Raw genomic sequence first — 15,089 nt, 5'->3', positions numbered from 1 at the left:
AGCTAAATTGCTGAGGCTGGCTTTGAACTTGTGATCCTCCTGCCTCAGCCTCCCAAACTGCTGAGATTACAGGCATGCGCCACCATGTCCAGCTCTTTGATCCATTTTGAGTTGACTTTTGCACAGGATGGGAGATAGGGATCTAGTTTCAGTCTTTTACATATGGATATCCAGTTTTCCCAGCACCGTTTGTTAAAAGGCTGTCTTTCCTCCAGTGTATGTTGTTGACACCTTTGTCAATGAGATAAGGCCAGCCTTGGTTAGTGGATGTTTAAGGCCAAATTCAGGAGATTATCTCAGAAGGAAATGAAGTGTTCCCTTGTCGTGGGAGAGAACACTATGACTCTGGGAAGAGTGCAAAGAATGATTTCTTTGGAAATACTGTCAAACATCCATTGCATCTTTTTGCATGCTACTTCCTGAAAAACACTATGCATCAAACCCTTTTTTTCTCTATGATACCACCCTCCAGTTTTTATCTGTTTAAAAAAATATTTTTCCAAGTCTAAAAGGTACTTGTCACTAGTATCAAAGTAGGAACACACATTTCAGCTCTGGTTCACAGCTTCAGAGCCAGGCACAAGTTTCTATTTGAGTCCATTTGGGATACCTTTGAAACATGGGAACATTCTTCTTGTAAGTATGATATGGGCTTTTTAAACTGTCTTGTCAAAATGCAGACAACAAAAACACAAAATTGACAGTAAGAGTCAAAAAGCTCTTTTTTTTTTTTTTTTGGTACTGGGGATTGAATCCAGGGGTGCTATACCACTGAACTAAATTTCCAGACCTTTTCATTTTCTGAGATAGAGGATAGAGTCTCACTAAGTTGCTGAGGCTGGGCTCAAATTTGTGATCCTTCTGCCTTATCCTCCTAAGTAATTGGGATTACAGATGTGTGCCATCATACCTGGCAAGAGGTATTTTCTATCAGTGCTACCCAATAGGACTTTCTGCAATAATGGAAATATTCATATCTGTGTTGTCCAATGATATACATTGAAAGGTGGCTAATGTGGGCTGGGGGTGCAGCTCAGTGGTAGAGCATTTGCCTAGCATGGATGAGACCCTGGGATTGATCCCTGGTGCTACAAAAAGAAAAAAAAGTGACTGAGAAACTGAATTTTCATCTAATGTTAATTCATATAAATTTAAATTTAAATAGATGCTACTGGCTACCACATTGGATGGTGTAGTTCCAAAAGTCTTCATATATTCAGAAATGCCTCAAGCATATAGGTGCTGACAATTATTAAAGGTCAGATTTTACAGGGTACTTGTAAATTCTTTGCACTATAACTACTTTCTAGGATTTTCCATGGTTCAAAGTTGGAGTTGACTCCAGATAGTAGTTGGTTGTCTTTTTCTCTCCCCTGGTGTAATGGTAACAGGATTTCTTTCCTCTCTTTAGGTCTTCTATGGAAACTCAGATAGAAGTTCCACAGTCCAGAACCTGCTTCGGCCCCCCATCATTTCCCGCTTTATCCGCCTGATCCCACTGGGCTGGCACATCCGCATTGCCATCCGCATGGAGCTGCTGGAGTGCGTCAGCAAGTGTGCCTGATGCCTGCCTCAGCTTGGCCCTGCCACAGGGTGGAGGGGTATGGGAGGGACCTTTTTTTTTTTTTTTTTGGTACCCGGGATTGAACTCAGGGGCACTCAACCACTGAGCCACATCCCCAGCTCTATTTTGTGTTTTATTTAGAGACAGGGTCTCTGACTTCCCTGAGTTGCTTAGCGCCTCACTTTTGCTGAGGCTGGCTTTGAACTTGTGATCCTCCTGTCTCAGCCTCCCAGGGTGCTGGGATTACAGGTGTGGCCCTGCTACAAGCACTTTTAAATGCAGAGCTTGGTAGAGAATATTTCATTTTTTAAAAAGCAATATAGTTTCCAATGAAAGAAAATGAACTTTCCCCCCACTGAGGGCCAAAGAAAATAAGAACAAAGAAAATATCCCCCAAACCAATTTTCTTATGAAAGCTTAAGTAGCAGGGGTAATTTGCTGCACTCCCTCTTGCTTGCTCTGTCTGTCTTGGCGACCCTGTGAAAGGTGCAGTCCCAGGGGAATACAAAGCAGCCCTGATAATTTGAAAAATCTTTTTTGCTCAACCACATTCAAAACAGGAATGTACAGTTTTGTAAAGCTTTGCTTGAATGCTGAAGGGAAGCAGGCTTGTAGTTACATTTTCATTCAGCCATAGCCTTGAAGACTTGAGAGGTACCTGAAGTTATGGGGGAGACTGGGTGGCAGTACAAATGAGGTAGATGGGAGCCTGTGGCATGCCCCACAATGGTCCTGGTCAACAGATCCTGTACATGACAAAGGACTAAATGTTCAAGATAGGAAAGGTAGGAAAGCTTCCCTGTTCAGTTTTCACCTTGTGGGGGTGGGGTGGGGTAGAGTATTAGCTTCAAGAACACAGGGAACTTGGCCTGGTGGCACATGCCTGTAATCCCAGCAGTTTGGGAGGTTGACACAGGAGGTTTGGGAGTTCAAAGCCAGCCTGAGCAACAGTGAGGAGCTAAGCAACTCAGTGAGACCCTGTCTCTAAATAAAATATAAAATAGGGCTGGGGATGTGGCTCAGTGGTTGAGTGCCCCTGAGTTCAATCCCCAGTACCAAAAATTTAAAAAGAACACAGGGATTGGGGAGGGGTCCAGAGCTCCCATTACATACGGCTCCATTCTGCAACTCATTCAGGCAAACTACTCCAGTCTGTGATGAATGCATGGGGCAGGCTGATCATTTAAGTAGCAGGTCTCCTATGTTTAGGAACCCCAGATAACTCCAACACAACAGAATTTCCTTATCTCAGACTACCTACCAGTTTTTAAGAAACATTTTGACAACAGCTGGCCCAGGAGCTATCACTGGTCACTTGGAGGTGACCTGTTAACTGCATGCTTCATAGGAAGTGGCCAGGGCTCCCAATATAAAAAGAACCATGTAGCTTCTACCCTGGAAGCCTCTCACCCTCCAACCTATGCCTTGTACCATCCAAAAACACCTGCCCCTGACATTTGACACCTCTTTGGAAAGGAGCAGGCCTGAACCTGGCTTTCTCTTGCTGGAGCTCATTTGGCAGACAGTGTAGCTCAGCCTGAGTTCTAGGTCCTTCCCTGGAAGAGGCTAGTAACATGGAGGTCAGGGGGTGGGTAGAGCTATATGGAAAGTAAGAGCTGAGAGGGTTTGGAACCCTCCAAAGAGATTGGGGAAGCAGAGAATGTCCTGGACCTGTGTAACCCCTGTTAGCAGGTCATTTCTCACTTATTTTTCAATTTCAAACAACAAGGGAAGTGAATGGACTCATTCTAACATGATCCTGGACATCACATTCAGTTCTGTGAACAGGCAGGTTCCTAAAAGCCCCATATCTCTCCCCTGGTGTTCTAGGGCTCAGAATAGCTTTATATTCAAGCCAACATCTTTTTAATCTCCATGCCATATATCTGGAAAAATGCTTTCTCTTGCTAAGTTTTCTCCCAAATATAAACAGACCACTGGTGGAGTAGGGTGGGGTCATTCTTTATTCAGCCATTCTTTTGGACAGAGCGGCTGAATAAAGACCCTTATTATTGGCAGGGGGGTGGAGTTACTGGGCATTGAACCCAGGGGCCCTTTACCATTGAGCTACATCCCAGGCTTTTCGTTTTTTTGAGACAAGTTTTCATTAAGTTGCTTAGGGCCTCACTAAGTTGCTGAGGCTGGCCTCACCTGTGATCCTCCTGCCTCAGTCTCCCAAGCTGCTGGGATTATAGGTGTGTGCCATTGTGCCTGGCAAAAACCATTATTTGAAAAACTGAACTAATGAAGTTATAAGAAAATTATAAACAGATTGTCAAAGAAAATTGCAGTAGCTTAAGAGTTAAGGGCTTCTACAACTGGCATCATCAGACTCATAAGGCAAGCAAGAATATACTTTAGGAAAAAAATAAAGACCAAAATAGTGTGACAAATGGGTAAACGTTCTTCAAATAATTGCTCATGTTGGAAATTTTTGTTTTGTAATAGTTTTATTGAGATAACATATCATCCAATCCTCACCCATTTAAAGTGTGTAATTCAAAGATTTTTAGTATACTCAGAGTTGTACAACCATCACAAGCAACTTTAGGTAACTACTAACCCATTTTCTGTATCTTTTTTTTTTTTTTTTTTCTTTTTCTTTTTGTACCAGGGATTGAACTCAGGGGCACTTAACCACTGAGCCACATCCCCAGCCCCCCTCCCACTTTTTTTGAGATAGAGTCTTGCTAAATTGCTAAGGCTGATCTTGAACTTGCACTCCTGCCTCAGCCTCCCAAGTTGCTGGAATTACAGGTGTGTGCCACTGCACCTGGCCCCATTTTCTATTTCTATATAGATTTCCCTATACTAGATATTTTTCCATAGAGATGGAATCATATGACATGTGATAGTTTGTGACTGGCTTCTTTCACTTAGCAGTACTTTGAAAGCTCATCCTTGTAGTATGTATCAGTACTTCACTCCTTTTTATTGCAGAATACCATTCCATTGTATGGATATACTACATTGTTATTTATTCATCATCCCTCAATGGACCTTTGGGTTGTTTCCATTTTTTTGGCTATTTGGAATAATGCTGCTATGAACATATGCATGTGAATTTTTGTGTGGATGTATGCTTTCATTTATCTTGGGTATGAACCTGGGAGTGGAACTGCTGAGTCATAGTCTGCGTTCAACTTTTTGAGGAGCTACTTTCCCAAGTGTCTGCACTGTTTGCGGTTTCCACTAGCAATGTCGGAGGGGTCCAATTTCTCCACATCCTCACAACGCTTATTGTCTGTTTTTCATTATAGCCATCCCAGTATACGTGGTGTGTTTCGTTGTAGTTTTGATTTGTTTTTCCCTAGTGATATGATGTTGAGTATCTTTTCACATTTACTGGCCATTTGTACATCTTTGGAGAAATATCTATTCAGATTCTTTGCTCATTTTACAATCATCTTACAATTGAGTTATAAGGACTTCCAACTATTTCTCCCACTCTAGGTTTTTTTCTTCCTCTCTTGATGGAATCCTTGGAAGCACATAAATTTTTAAATTTTAATGAAGTCCAACTTATTTTTTTTGCTTGCTGGTTCTTTTGGTGTTATTGAGAAACCATTGCCAAATGCAAGGTTATGAAACAGTACTCCTATAATTCTACCTTTTACATTCAAGTCTCTGATCCATTTTGAGCTAATTTTTGTGCATGGTATCAAGTAGGGGTCTAACTCCATTCTTCTGAATGTAGATATCCAGTTGTTCCAGTCCCATTTGTTGAAAAGACTGTCCTTTCCCCTTTGAATGGTCTTGGCATCCTTGTCAATCAATGGATCTTAAATGGGATGGTTTATTTCACAGTCCTATTACCTCACTGTCTTCATCACTATAGCTTCTGGTAAGTTTTAAAATTGGGACATGTGAGTGAGTCCTCCAAGTTTGTTCTTCTTCAAGATTGTTTTGGCTATTCTGGGTTCTTTGAATTTCAATATGAATTTTAATTTCTGCAAAGAAGCCAGATGGGATTTCACACTGGACACTGCTCAGTACTTCAGAATTTAATAAACAATGAAACACTGAGATCTATAAAACATTTACCTGAAGTTAATTTGCTCCCAACAGCCATACTAATTATTTACTTCATTAAATTCATGACAAAATGTATAAAAAAATAAAACTATTATTGAGAGAAATGTGAAGCTTAACAGAAACTTGTTATTAAACATGTGAAATATGTTTGTAGTGTCATTTCTTTTGTGGGGGGAAACTTTCAATTAAAAATACATAATGCAGTAAAAACGCACTCTTACTTTATTTTAACATGTTTATTTTTATTTTTAGAAATGCTAGAGTGTGGTCTACACTTGGGGACTTTTAAAAAAATGTGGTAAAATATACACAACATTTTTGCAGATTTTAAATAATTAAATGAAATGTTATGAACAGAGAAGTAGCATTAAGTGTTGCCAATATTAAGAAAAAAAATCTGAGCTGATTCTAGTACTCGGTGTGGGAGGAGGTTACTTGGACAAAGCAAAGGTATTTCAAGATAGAGGTACTGGTATGAATCTATTCTCAGAGCCAAGAAGACTGCACCCTTAAAAGTGAGCCTTTGAACAAATGCCGACAGAAGCCTGCCTCTGTTCACTGATGTGGTTGCTGAAGCCTGCTGACAACAGCTTACAAGGGCTGCTTTCCCTGTGATCCCAAGAATGGCTCCAAGCTGGCCTTTCTTGGCTACCACCACCTTTGAGGGCTGATAGGAAGATCAAAAAAGATACATGTATCGCAAGTGCTTGGCAGCCATCCAGTGACATTCTTTCTCAGTTCACCAACTGGGACACAAATAATAGCAATAATGTTACAATAGCTAGCATTTATTGAAATTCTATAGAGTGCTTTGTAGTATCTCATTAGATGCTCACAACAACCCTCTGAAGTAGGTACCATGATTGTCTCCATTTAAAGGTAAGGAAACCAAAGCATAGGGAAGCTACATTTATCTTGCCGAAAGTCATGGGAAATTTAGTTCATGAAGCCAGGACTCCACTCAGGCAAACTGATTGTATATCCTGGGCTTTGAACCACTTCAATGAAAAGTTCCATTCCCAAATCAAATCACTTGTGACCTGCTGCAAGACATGGGATGGAAGGTGGTACATAAATTGTTGGGGCTACAGTTAGAGCTCAGTGGCAGAGCGCTTTCCCAGCATATGTGAGGCACTGGGTTCGATCCTCAGCACCCATAAAAATAAATAGTACTGTGTACATCTACAATTAAAAAAAAAAAAAACAATGTTAAATTGGGTGTGGTGGTACACCCTTATAAGCCCAGAGATTCAGGAGGCTGAGACAGGAAGATGGCAAGTTTGAGGATAGCCTCAACAACTTAGCAAGGGCCTAAGCAACTTAGAGAAAACCTGTCTCAAAATAAAAAATAAGAGAGAGTTGTGAATGTAGTTCAGTGGTAAAAGGCCCTTGGGTTCAATCCCCAGTACAGGAAAAAAAAAAAAAAAATTAGACATGAGGATTCATTATTACCTGCTCCAATTAGTATACTTATGTATCAATATAAATAGCTTTTTCTAAATGTGTTAGTCCCCCCCCCACATTTTCATTTTGGGGGTGCTGGGAATTGAACCCAGGGCCTCATATGCACCAGGTAAGTGCTCTACCACTGAGCTACATCCCCAGCTCCCAAATGTGTTACCCTTTTCCTTCATTTAACTAAGTTGTATTTATTTTTGCACCTGAAATTCCTCCAGGCAAATATTTTTACATGATCTATGTTGGAAATTGTTTTTGAAAATCTGGACTTTGGAGTTAATTGAATAAACCAGAATTACTAAAGGGAAAACGATATCTGAATGGGACCACCATTAAACTTGATGTCAGTGCTATACATGGAGATGCAGTGGCTGCACCATTTACTAGTGGTTAAGGGTACAGGCCTTATGGTTAACATATTCAGCCTCAAATCCTAGGCGCGCCACTTCCAAACTGGGTGACCTTGAGCAAGATAACACAAAGTATGAAAACCTACAAAATGGAGATAATAATAGTATCTGCTCCACTGGGTTGTTATTTAAAGCAAATGTAACAATATAACACACGGCACTGTGCTATGAACATAAAAAAATTATAAGCCCAGATACTTGATACAGTGTTAGTATAGCTGAAACCACAGGCCACAGTTTCCATGCCACTTAAGGACACAGAGTAAAGAACTGGTTGACACAGTGCCTTTATTCGCTTGTTTTGACAGTGCTTTCTAAGAATACAAAGCACTTAGTATTAGCTCCTACTCTTTGTTTACAAAGATAAAACTGGAGAATATTTTATACATAAGTTACCACAAAATTTAAGTTCTTGCTTCTCTGACTGAGCATGACTCAGTAGGTCTTCTTTCCCTAAACCACAAAAGTGTCAATAAACTCTGGCCTGGTTTTTTTTTTTTTTTTTTTTTTTAAATAAAATTCTATCTGAACACAGCCATGCTCACTCATTTACATATCCTATAGCTGCTTTTGCACTACAAGGGCAGAGTTGAGTATGAGTAGAGGCAAAACCAAAAGAATGTTCAAGGCCAATATTTACCATCTGGCCCTTAACATTAAAAGTTTGCTGACCCCTGCTCTACCACGAGAAGAAACCCTCATGGAGCTGTTCATCTTTGCTTTCTCCACAGCACTGAGCACGAGGTTGGCATCTCTTCCCATCCTCCTCAAACCACCGAGTGAGCTTCTAGCAATGCATTACAAGTGACAACACTCAAGTGTAAAAGAAACCAAAGTTTTCAAAATGCCATAGGGGGAAAGAACTTTATAAATAGAAAAGAAAAAAAAAATCAACATCATTAAATAACAGGATTTGCCTTGCTTTACATTAATTTCTCTCCCTTAAACTGATTACAACTTCAAAGGCCCATTATCCCTCATTTGAATTCAAATGCTTTTTAAAAAAATTTTTTTTATATATATATACAAAGAAGGAACTAAAACCGAGCTGCTCGCTGTTCAAATGCAAGAAGGACCATAGTGCTCAAGATTGGGACGGCCTGGCAGTCACATCAGTCAGTGCAAAATCTGCATTTTATTAAAGACATTTGGGAAGATCCATTCAAAAATACATTGTGCTCAGTAAAAATTAACCATTTCATGCTGATAATGTAGGTTACCACGGAGTAGATATTTGTATAATTATTTACAGCAACAATAGAAATTTTACAGAAGTTTAGAATGGAATACATGCCAGAAAAAACTTGATAAGATGTACCAACACATGATACAAAGAGTTATAGAAACACTTTACAAATGGTTCATAATTAGCTTGTGAGGAATTTAAGTATTCAACACTTTAAATTCAGTTTGGATTCAAAAATTAAAAAGATTTAACAACCACATCACACCCTTGCCACAGTAAAAAGTATGGAATTACAATTTATATAATGAATTATAAAGTCTGTGCAATTAAGAATTTCCACTGATTCTTCATCTACCACAAATTGGATATCACATCCCTCTGGCTTATCCCTATTTTTAAGAATGAACAGGGTCTCAACATCACCCTGCCCTGTGTCTTCCCAGATACTCCCTTCAAACTTACTAGAGATTGAAGAAGCTCTGAATAGTTGTCTAAGTATATACAGAATAACTACCTGAATTCAGAATGGCACAAAGCAATTCTTGGAGATAGGAATCTGGGGCAACTATTTTGTTTGGCTTCATTGTTTCTGTTAATCAATGCAAGTTTACAGTAAGAATTCACTTCTTTCCATCACCCCTCTGGCCTGACTCAATCGGTGACCAAAGAGTAACAAAGGAGAGGGACCGAGACTGGCGACTAGAAACCGATTATTGATCCCTAGGGAAAATGGGTTTTCTGCAAGCTTTGCTTTCCATTTTGGAAAAGCGAAGCTATTATGGAGAACTTACACATTCTCCAGGAGGAAAAGCATCATTTTTCTCATGAAACTGTACAGAATTTAACCAGAGCTTTTGATAACTCTGGCAATAAACACTTTAATCCCCCAACAGGGACAAAAGTCAAGGCATCTACCTTTTCTATTCCTGGGTTTCCTCTGATTAGACCTGAAGCAGAGTATTAGGACAAACTTGTCTACGTCTGAAATGAATCACATCAGCCTTCTGGGAAGTGAAATCCCCAACCAAAGGAAGTCCTGAGGGATTCTCAGCAGTCTGTCAAAACAGAGGGGGGGATGGAGGGACAGATAAGGCCTCTTTCTCCCTGATACTCTGCATGGGAAGAGCAGCGAACAAGGCAACTTCTATTCTGCATACAACACGGAGACCGATTTCAGATTCCCAAGGAGGATCAAATATGACCAAGGATCAAAGGGGGTGTAAAGAGCTTACCCTTGTGGGACATGAAGGGCCTCGGAAGTGACACCAGTTTCACTGCCGCAGTTCTGCTGGCCCTACAAATCTAGCGTGCAGACTGTGACAAATTTTTTCTGGCAATACAAGAGACAACACTCCCTTAAATTTGGGGAGTGAACAGTTGAAGAATGAAAATGCAAGGCAGGTCAAGATCATATTTAATAGCCTACAGTAAATACGCAGAAAGGTGGGTCAGTGCCTGGAGAAGAGAAAGGTGGAGTGGGACCAGGCCTAACGCTGATGAATTACCGAAGCACTGTGGGAAATGAAGACTCCTGTAGTAACTGGCTCGCACAAAAGTCTACCATCTTGTATAGTACATTCAATTAAGAAGAAGAAAAGAAAGAAAGAAAAAAGAATCGCACGGGGCAATAGGCCCAGAGTTTCCTAGACACCTGACTTCTCCCCCATTCTGTGATGCAGACAGATGAGAGACGGTCATTTTCTTTCATGGATTCTTACTCATGGTTTTCAAGAAGAATTTTTTACTCAGCTGAACCAGACCTCAAGATATTCTATATCTCAGCTGATCATGAGGCAAAAAGAAGAAACCATAACCATTTAAAGGTTTGTTTGTTTGCCTGTTTCTGGTAAGCTGACCTCTTGTTTATTTTTTATTTGAAAAAAATTTTTGAGTGCTAAGGATCAAATCCAGGGCCTCACACATACAGAAAAGTGCTCTACCACTGAGATACAGCCCAACCCTAAGCTGGCCTTTTAAATCTCTGCAAAGACCTCTTGTGAGATTCTGGTCCTGGTTATTAGTGATAGGACATTTTCAACATTGATACTGTTTTTCTGCAGTCTCTTTCAAAGAAACCAGAATTGTTATTTCTTAAACCATAAATAAGTTTTCTCTGTCTACATACTTTATTAGTGAGGAACTGAAGGAGGCAAGGAAATAGCCCACTGTTTTCTGGCTTGTTAGTTCAACAAAACCACGATCCTGGTTCACACAAGTATGAGCCTGTGGATCTTTGTACCTGCATAGAGTTCAGTATCCCACTTTAATGCAGGAGACAATGAACTTCCAGATAGAAAAGCAATGTTCTCCAGCAAACAGGTTGGCGCTTGAGAGATAATGCAGGTTTTTTGAGTCCCAACTGGGCTCCAGTGGTGACTCAGGATGAGCTTCTTATTGCCCTTGCCAAAAAGAGTTCTGTCACCACTGGGATCCAGGGATACAGAAGTGGACAGAGCCTTCTACACACATGAAAAGTAATCCTCTGGCCTTTGAAAAAAAGTTGTACACTTAATGAGTCATTCTCAATACATGGCTAGAATAAAATAAATGGCTTTTTTCCTTATTTACTCTAAAAACTAGTTTAAGAAGTGAGGATACTATGATATCAACTAAGAGGTGCTGGGAAGGGAAAAATGGGACAGCATTTCCTAGTGTAGTCCACTAATTTTCAGATTAGGAACATGCTAAACTGGCTAACTCTACAACCACAACATACTTTATAATACACAACGTGACTAGAGACTGACCAGCATAGCTCCGAGCTTAGAGTTAAAGTATACAACTGCATATGGTGAGTCTTAAAGCATGTTTTAAAACAGATTCAACCAAAGCATACACAGCACAAATACTTCTATAATAGCCACATCACAACCACCAATAAAGAGTTTTTTTTTTGTTTTTTTTTTGCTTTTAATCGGTCTGTCATATGCTAATATTTGTAAAGAGCTATTAAATAACTTGATTAAAAAACAAAGACATTTTCTTTCGGTAGACACAGCTAAAAGCCATGGGTGCCTTTGAGCAGTTGGTAAAAATCATGCCAATCTGCCAGGCTGTTGCTTGCTTCTAAATATAAGCCTCATGGCTCTATGAAAGATTTTCTAAGGATGCTAACCTAGAATTTAATTTCTCAAACACATATAAAGTAACTCTGGCTTCCTCCCAAAGTGTGCACCTTTTAGCAGGCCCAAGACAATGGAAACAAACAACAGGATTCCAAGGACTCAAGAATTGTGGTAGAAGATTCATTCCTGCAGTTCTGTAGCCTGGAAAGAACAAGGCCAGAGCCAAGCTCTACAGACAGGGCTGGAATGGTGTTGGGCAGGGTTTCTCAACCTCACCACCAGTGACAGCTGAGGCTGGATTGTTCTTTATTTGGGGGACTGTCCTGTGCACTGCAGGATGGTTACAAGTATTTCTGGCCTCTACTCACTAGATGCCAGTAGTAACCCCCACAGAGGAGTGATACCCAAATGTCTCCAGACATCGCCAAGTGTGCCCTGTGGGGGCAAAATTGCCCCTGGTTGAGAAGCACTTGCTCTGGAGATAGCTCACTTGAGCCCCTTGGCGCGGAGAACTCCCTTTTAGTCTTGGGTTATGGAGAGAGGCTAAACTTCAGTCAAGACTGAACAAGGCTCAGTTCAAGTTCACTTAGAACTTTAGAGAAGAAAAAGAAGAATGGCAGAGAAGTCAAAGTAGAAAAAGAGAAGCTAAGTTTGTTTTTTTTTTTTTTCCAAAAGGAGATTAGTGATACTTCCAAAACACAAAAGTAATTCACAAACCTTCATTCAACCTATGTATTCTTTAGGAAGTTAGGGCAGATAACAGAATGTGGATGTCATAAATTCCCCTTCCTAAAGAAAATGCAAATTTTTGTGACTTAAGTCAAGTCCTTCCCACTATGGATGGCAATCTTTGTGAGGTTAGTAATTTCTCATCAACCAGAGGTGAAAGCAACAGTTAGAAGCTGAGAGAGGACCCATTAGATCCAAAAGAAGACTTTACTCCCACCCACCCCCCAAACAGGAAAAGAATGACATGCTAGAAATGCAATGTAGGTTCACTTACAGTTTATTAAGGATCGATGAAAAGTGGGAAAAGACAAAAGCTGAGAAGAGGATAAAAGAGCTACCTCAAAAACACTAGTTGAAAACATTGTAGCTATTTTCTGGCTCAAATCTGGGAATGTACGAAAAAGTACATATTGACTCTTCATCAGTTAGGTTTAGTTTGTTCTAGGTAGAAGGCAATTATTCTAGCCCTTCTTTGAAGAACCATCGAGAATATAAATGTTCTGCAAACATCTGAGATCCCAGTGTTAGCAAGGATGACAACATGGGAAACCAGCCCCTAGGTGACGACGAGCCTCGAATGCCATAGTATGGCAACGGGACTGCGCAGTTCCTAAGCGCACAGCACAGTGAGAAGTCTTTCCAGAAGAAAAAACGTAGTTTCTGGTTTGCAAGGGGGGATACAAGGTACAGATCTAGTACGAAAAGAAGTGTTAAATATACACCTTTGTAGAGTCATTGTATCCAGGCATAAACTGCTGAGGGTCTACCTCACATGTATAACCAAGCAGCTGCCTGGGGAAAGCCAGAATTCAGAGCTACCCAACCAGTATTGAACTGGTGACAGAAAGGAGATAGAAAAGGAACTTGAGAACATGCAAAAACTATTTATTTGAATCAAATTGTTTCAATGATAGTACCCAGTTGAGTTTCATTTTAGTGCCTATTACACTTACTACAATTAAATAAAAAGCACCTTAAAATGACCTCTCTCTATATATAATCAATACACATCATTATAATATTTATATAAAAATGCAATATGCACACATTTTAAGCTTCAGAGATTCTAAGACCTTTCTCTTTATAATCTTCATAATCATCAGAGCTAGGATTCTAAAAATCTTGGGGGAGGGTTAACGGGAATTCAGCATATTTCAAAGAGAGCTGACTTGATTCAAGGGCTGACACTCTCATAATCCTGGAGCGAGTAATAAATACTGAGAAGTTACCTCTTTGAGGGGTGGGAGGGACCTCTAAAAGTCTTATTGCTAAGAGACTACTTCCAAAAGTCTACTACTACTGATAGATGATGGTGTTGAGGTGATTTCTGTCAAGGATGGCCTGGAGATACGGGGGATAACACTTGCTGGCCAAAGGCCTTAATGGTACTTGCGAGTAACTTGGGAATTGAAGTGATCAAATGAGAGCAAGATAGGTCCTGTTCTGATGGAGGGAAGGGTGTATATACAGGTGTGCATGATGACCTTGTTATAAATGGACAGTCCCAGGAAGAAAAAATGGATATAGCATCCATTTACAGAGAGATTTTCTCTACAACTGGAATTGCTTCAGGAGCCTTTTAAATACATCGGGAAAAGCAATAATGAAAAAAGCGGTTAGAAGGAGAAATGCCACACACGCATCTCACACCGCAGCTAGAGCCAAGAGTCTCCAGGAGGGCGGGCGGTATTCAGGAGCATAGAGCTGGTTTGCAAGATCTGCAGACAGGTGCCTCTTACAACCTCACAACAAGGAATGTTTGCTGGCGAATCTTTGGTCTACGCTCTACACTAATGCTTAGTGGAAGAGCACATTCTCTCTACAAAGACCCATGAGCAACACCTCTGTCTGGTTCCCCCCCTTGTGTCCAAGTAACATCCCTGGACACAAATGGGAGCCAAGTGTGTGAGGGTGGAAACGAGGCCTGCTGGAATCTTCACTGGCCTAGCTGACCTTCTTCCCTTGTGGGTCTGGAAAGAGATGCTGCATTATCTGCTACCAAGGATCACATCTAGAGGCTACTGCTGGGGCCGAAAAGTTGAGCAAGGTTCATACTGTTACAGTCACATGTAGCCACAATTCAACTCCCTTTATTAGAAGTATAATACTCACTTCATATCACAAATGTATAAAAATATGGCAGATAGTGTCATAACGATACTTTCTTTAAATGAATATATTTATAAAACAGACAGATATTTACCATATATATATTTATATATATAGAATAAAATACTCCTGATGCAATATATAAATGTTACTGTTTAGTTTTTATAGAAACTACTGTAGCTGTCCCACTGCTTCACAATGTTCCAAACAGCTCAAAATAACTTTACATTAGAACATAAAAGTATGATAATTACAACAGTACAATATTAATTATAAATAAATGTTACAAATCCTATCAAATATGGAAGCTTAGAAAACAATTTAAGACATACAGTTCATCTTCTAACCCTTCAAAGGGATACTCTTGGATTACAACAAACCCCACATTTAGTCTAGGCAGAAAAAAATACGTGGTAAGGGCATCGGTCAACACGAATTTTTCTATCCCTTGCAGTGCCAGGACATGTCCTGGCTTTCCCAAGTTCAACAGAGATTGCACTAAAGCTGGAATGTAAGGGGGAGACACTGGCAAG

At 40.1% G+C, this 15,089-nt stretch overlaps 1 protein-coding gene and 1 non-coding gene across 2 annotated transcripts in view; one reads left to right on the top strand and one right to left on the bottom strand.

Annotated features, from left to right (window-relative positions):
* Rs1 (retinoschisin 1) overlaps window positions 1-1,564 on the top strand; it is a 31,339-nt gene extending 29,775 nt beyond the window's left edge. Inside the window, exon 8 of the mRNA XM_071606675.1 lies at window positions 1,412-1,564. Within this exon, the coding sequence (XP_071462776.1) occupies window positions 1,412-1,564 (153 nt within the window). The remainder of the gene's footprint in view (window positions 1-1,411) is intronic.
* A 5,566-nt stretch (window positions 1,565-7,130) lies between these two features.
* Window positions 7,131-7,202, bottom strand: Trnat-ggu (transfer RNA threonine (anticodon GGU)). The gene has a single exon. It is a non-coding gene; the product is annotated as a tRNA-Thr (tRNA).
* Between the last annotated feature and the right edge of the window lie 7,887 nt (window positions 7,203-15,089).

This window comes from Marmota flaviventris, chromosome X, assembly GCF_047511675.1.
Source record: "Marmota flaviventris isolate mMarFla1 chromosome X, mMarFla1.hap1, whole genome shotgun sequence".
Lineage (NCBI taxonomy): Eukaryota > Metazoa > Chordata > Mammalia > Rodentia > Sciuridae > Marmota > Marmota flaviventris.
The sequence above is the reverse complement of the archived record's forward strand: the minus strand, read 5'-3'. Positions and strand labels throughout refer to the sequence as shown.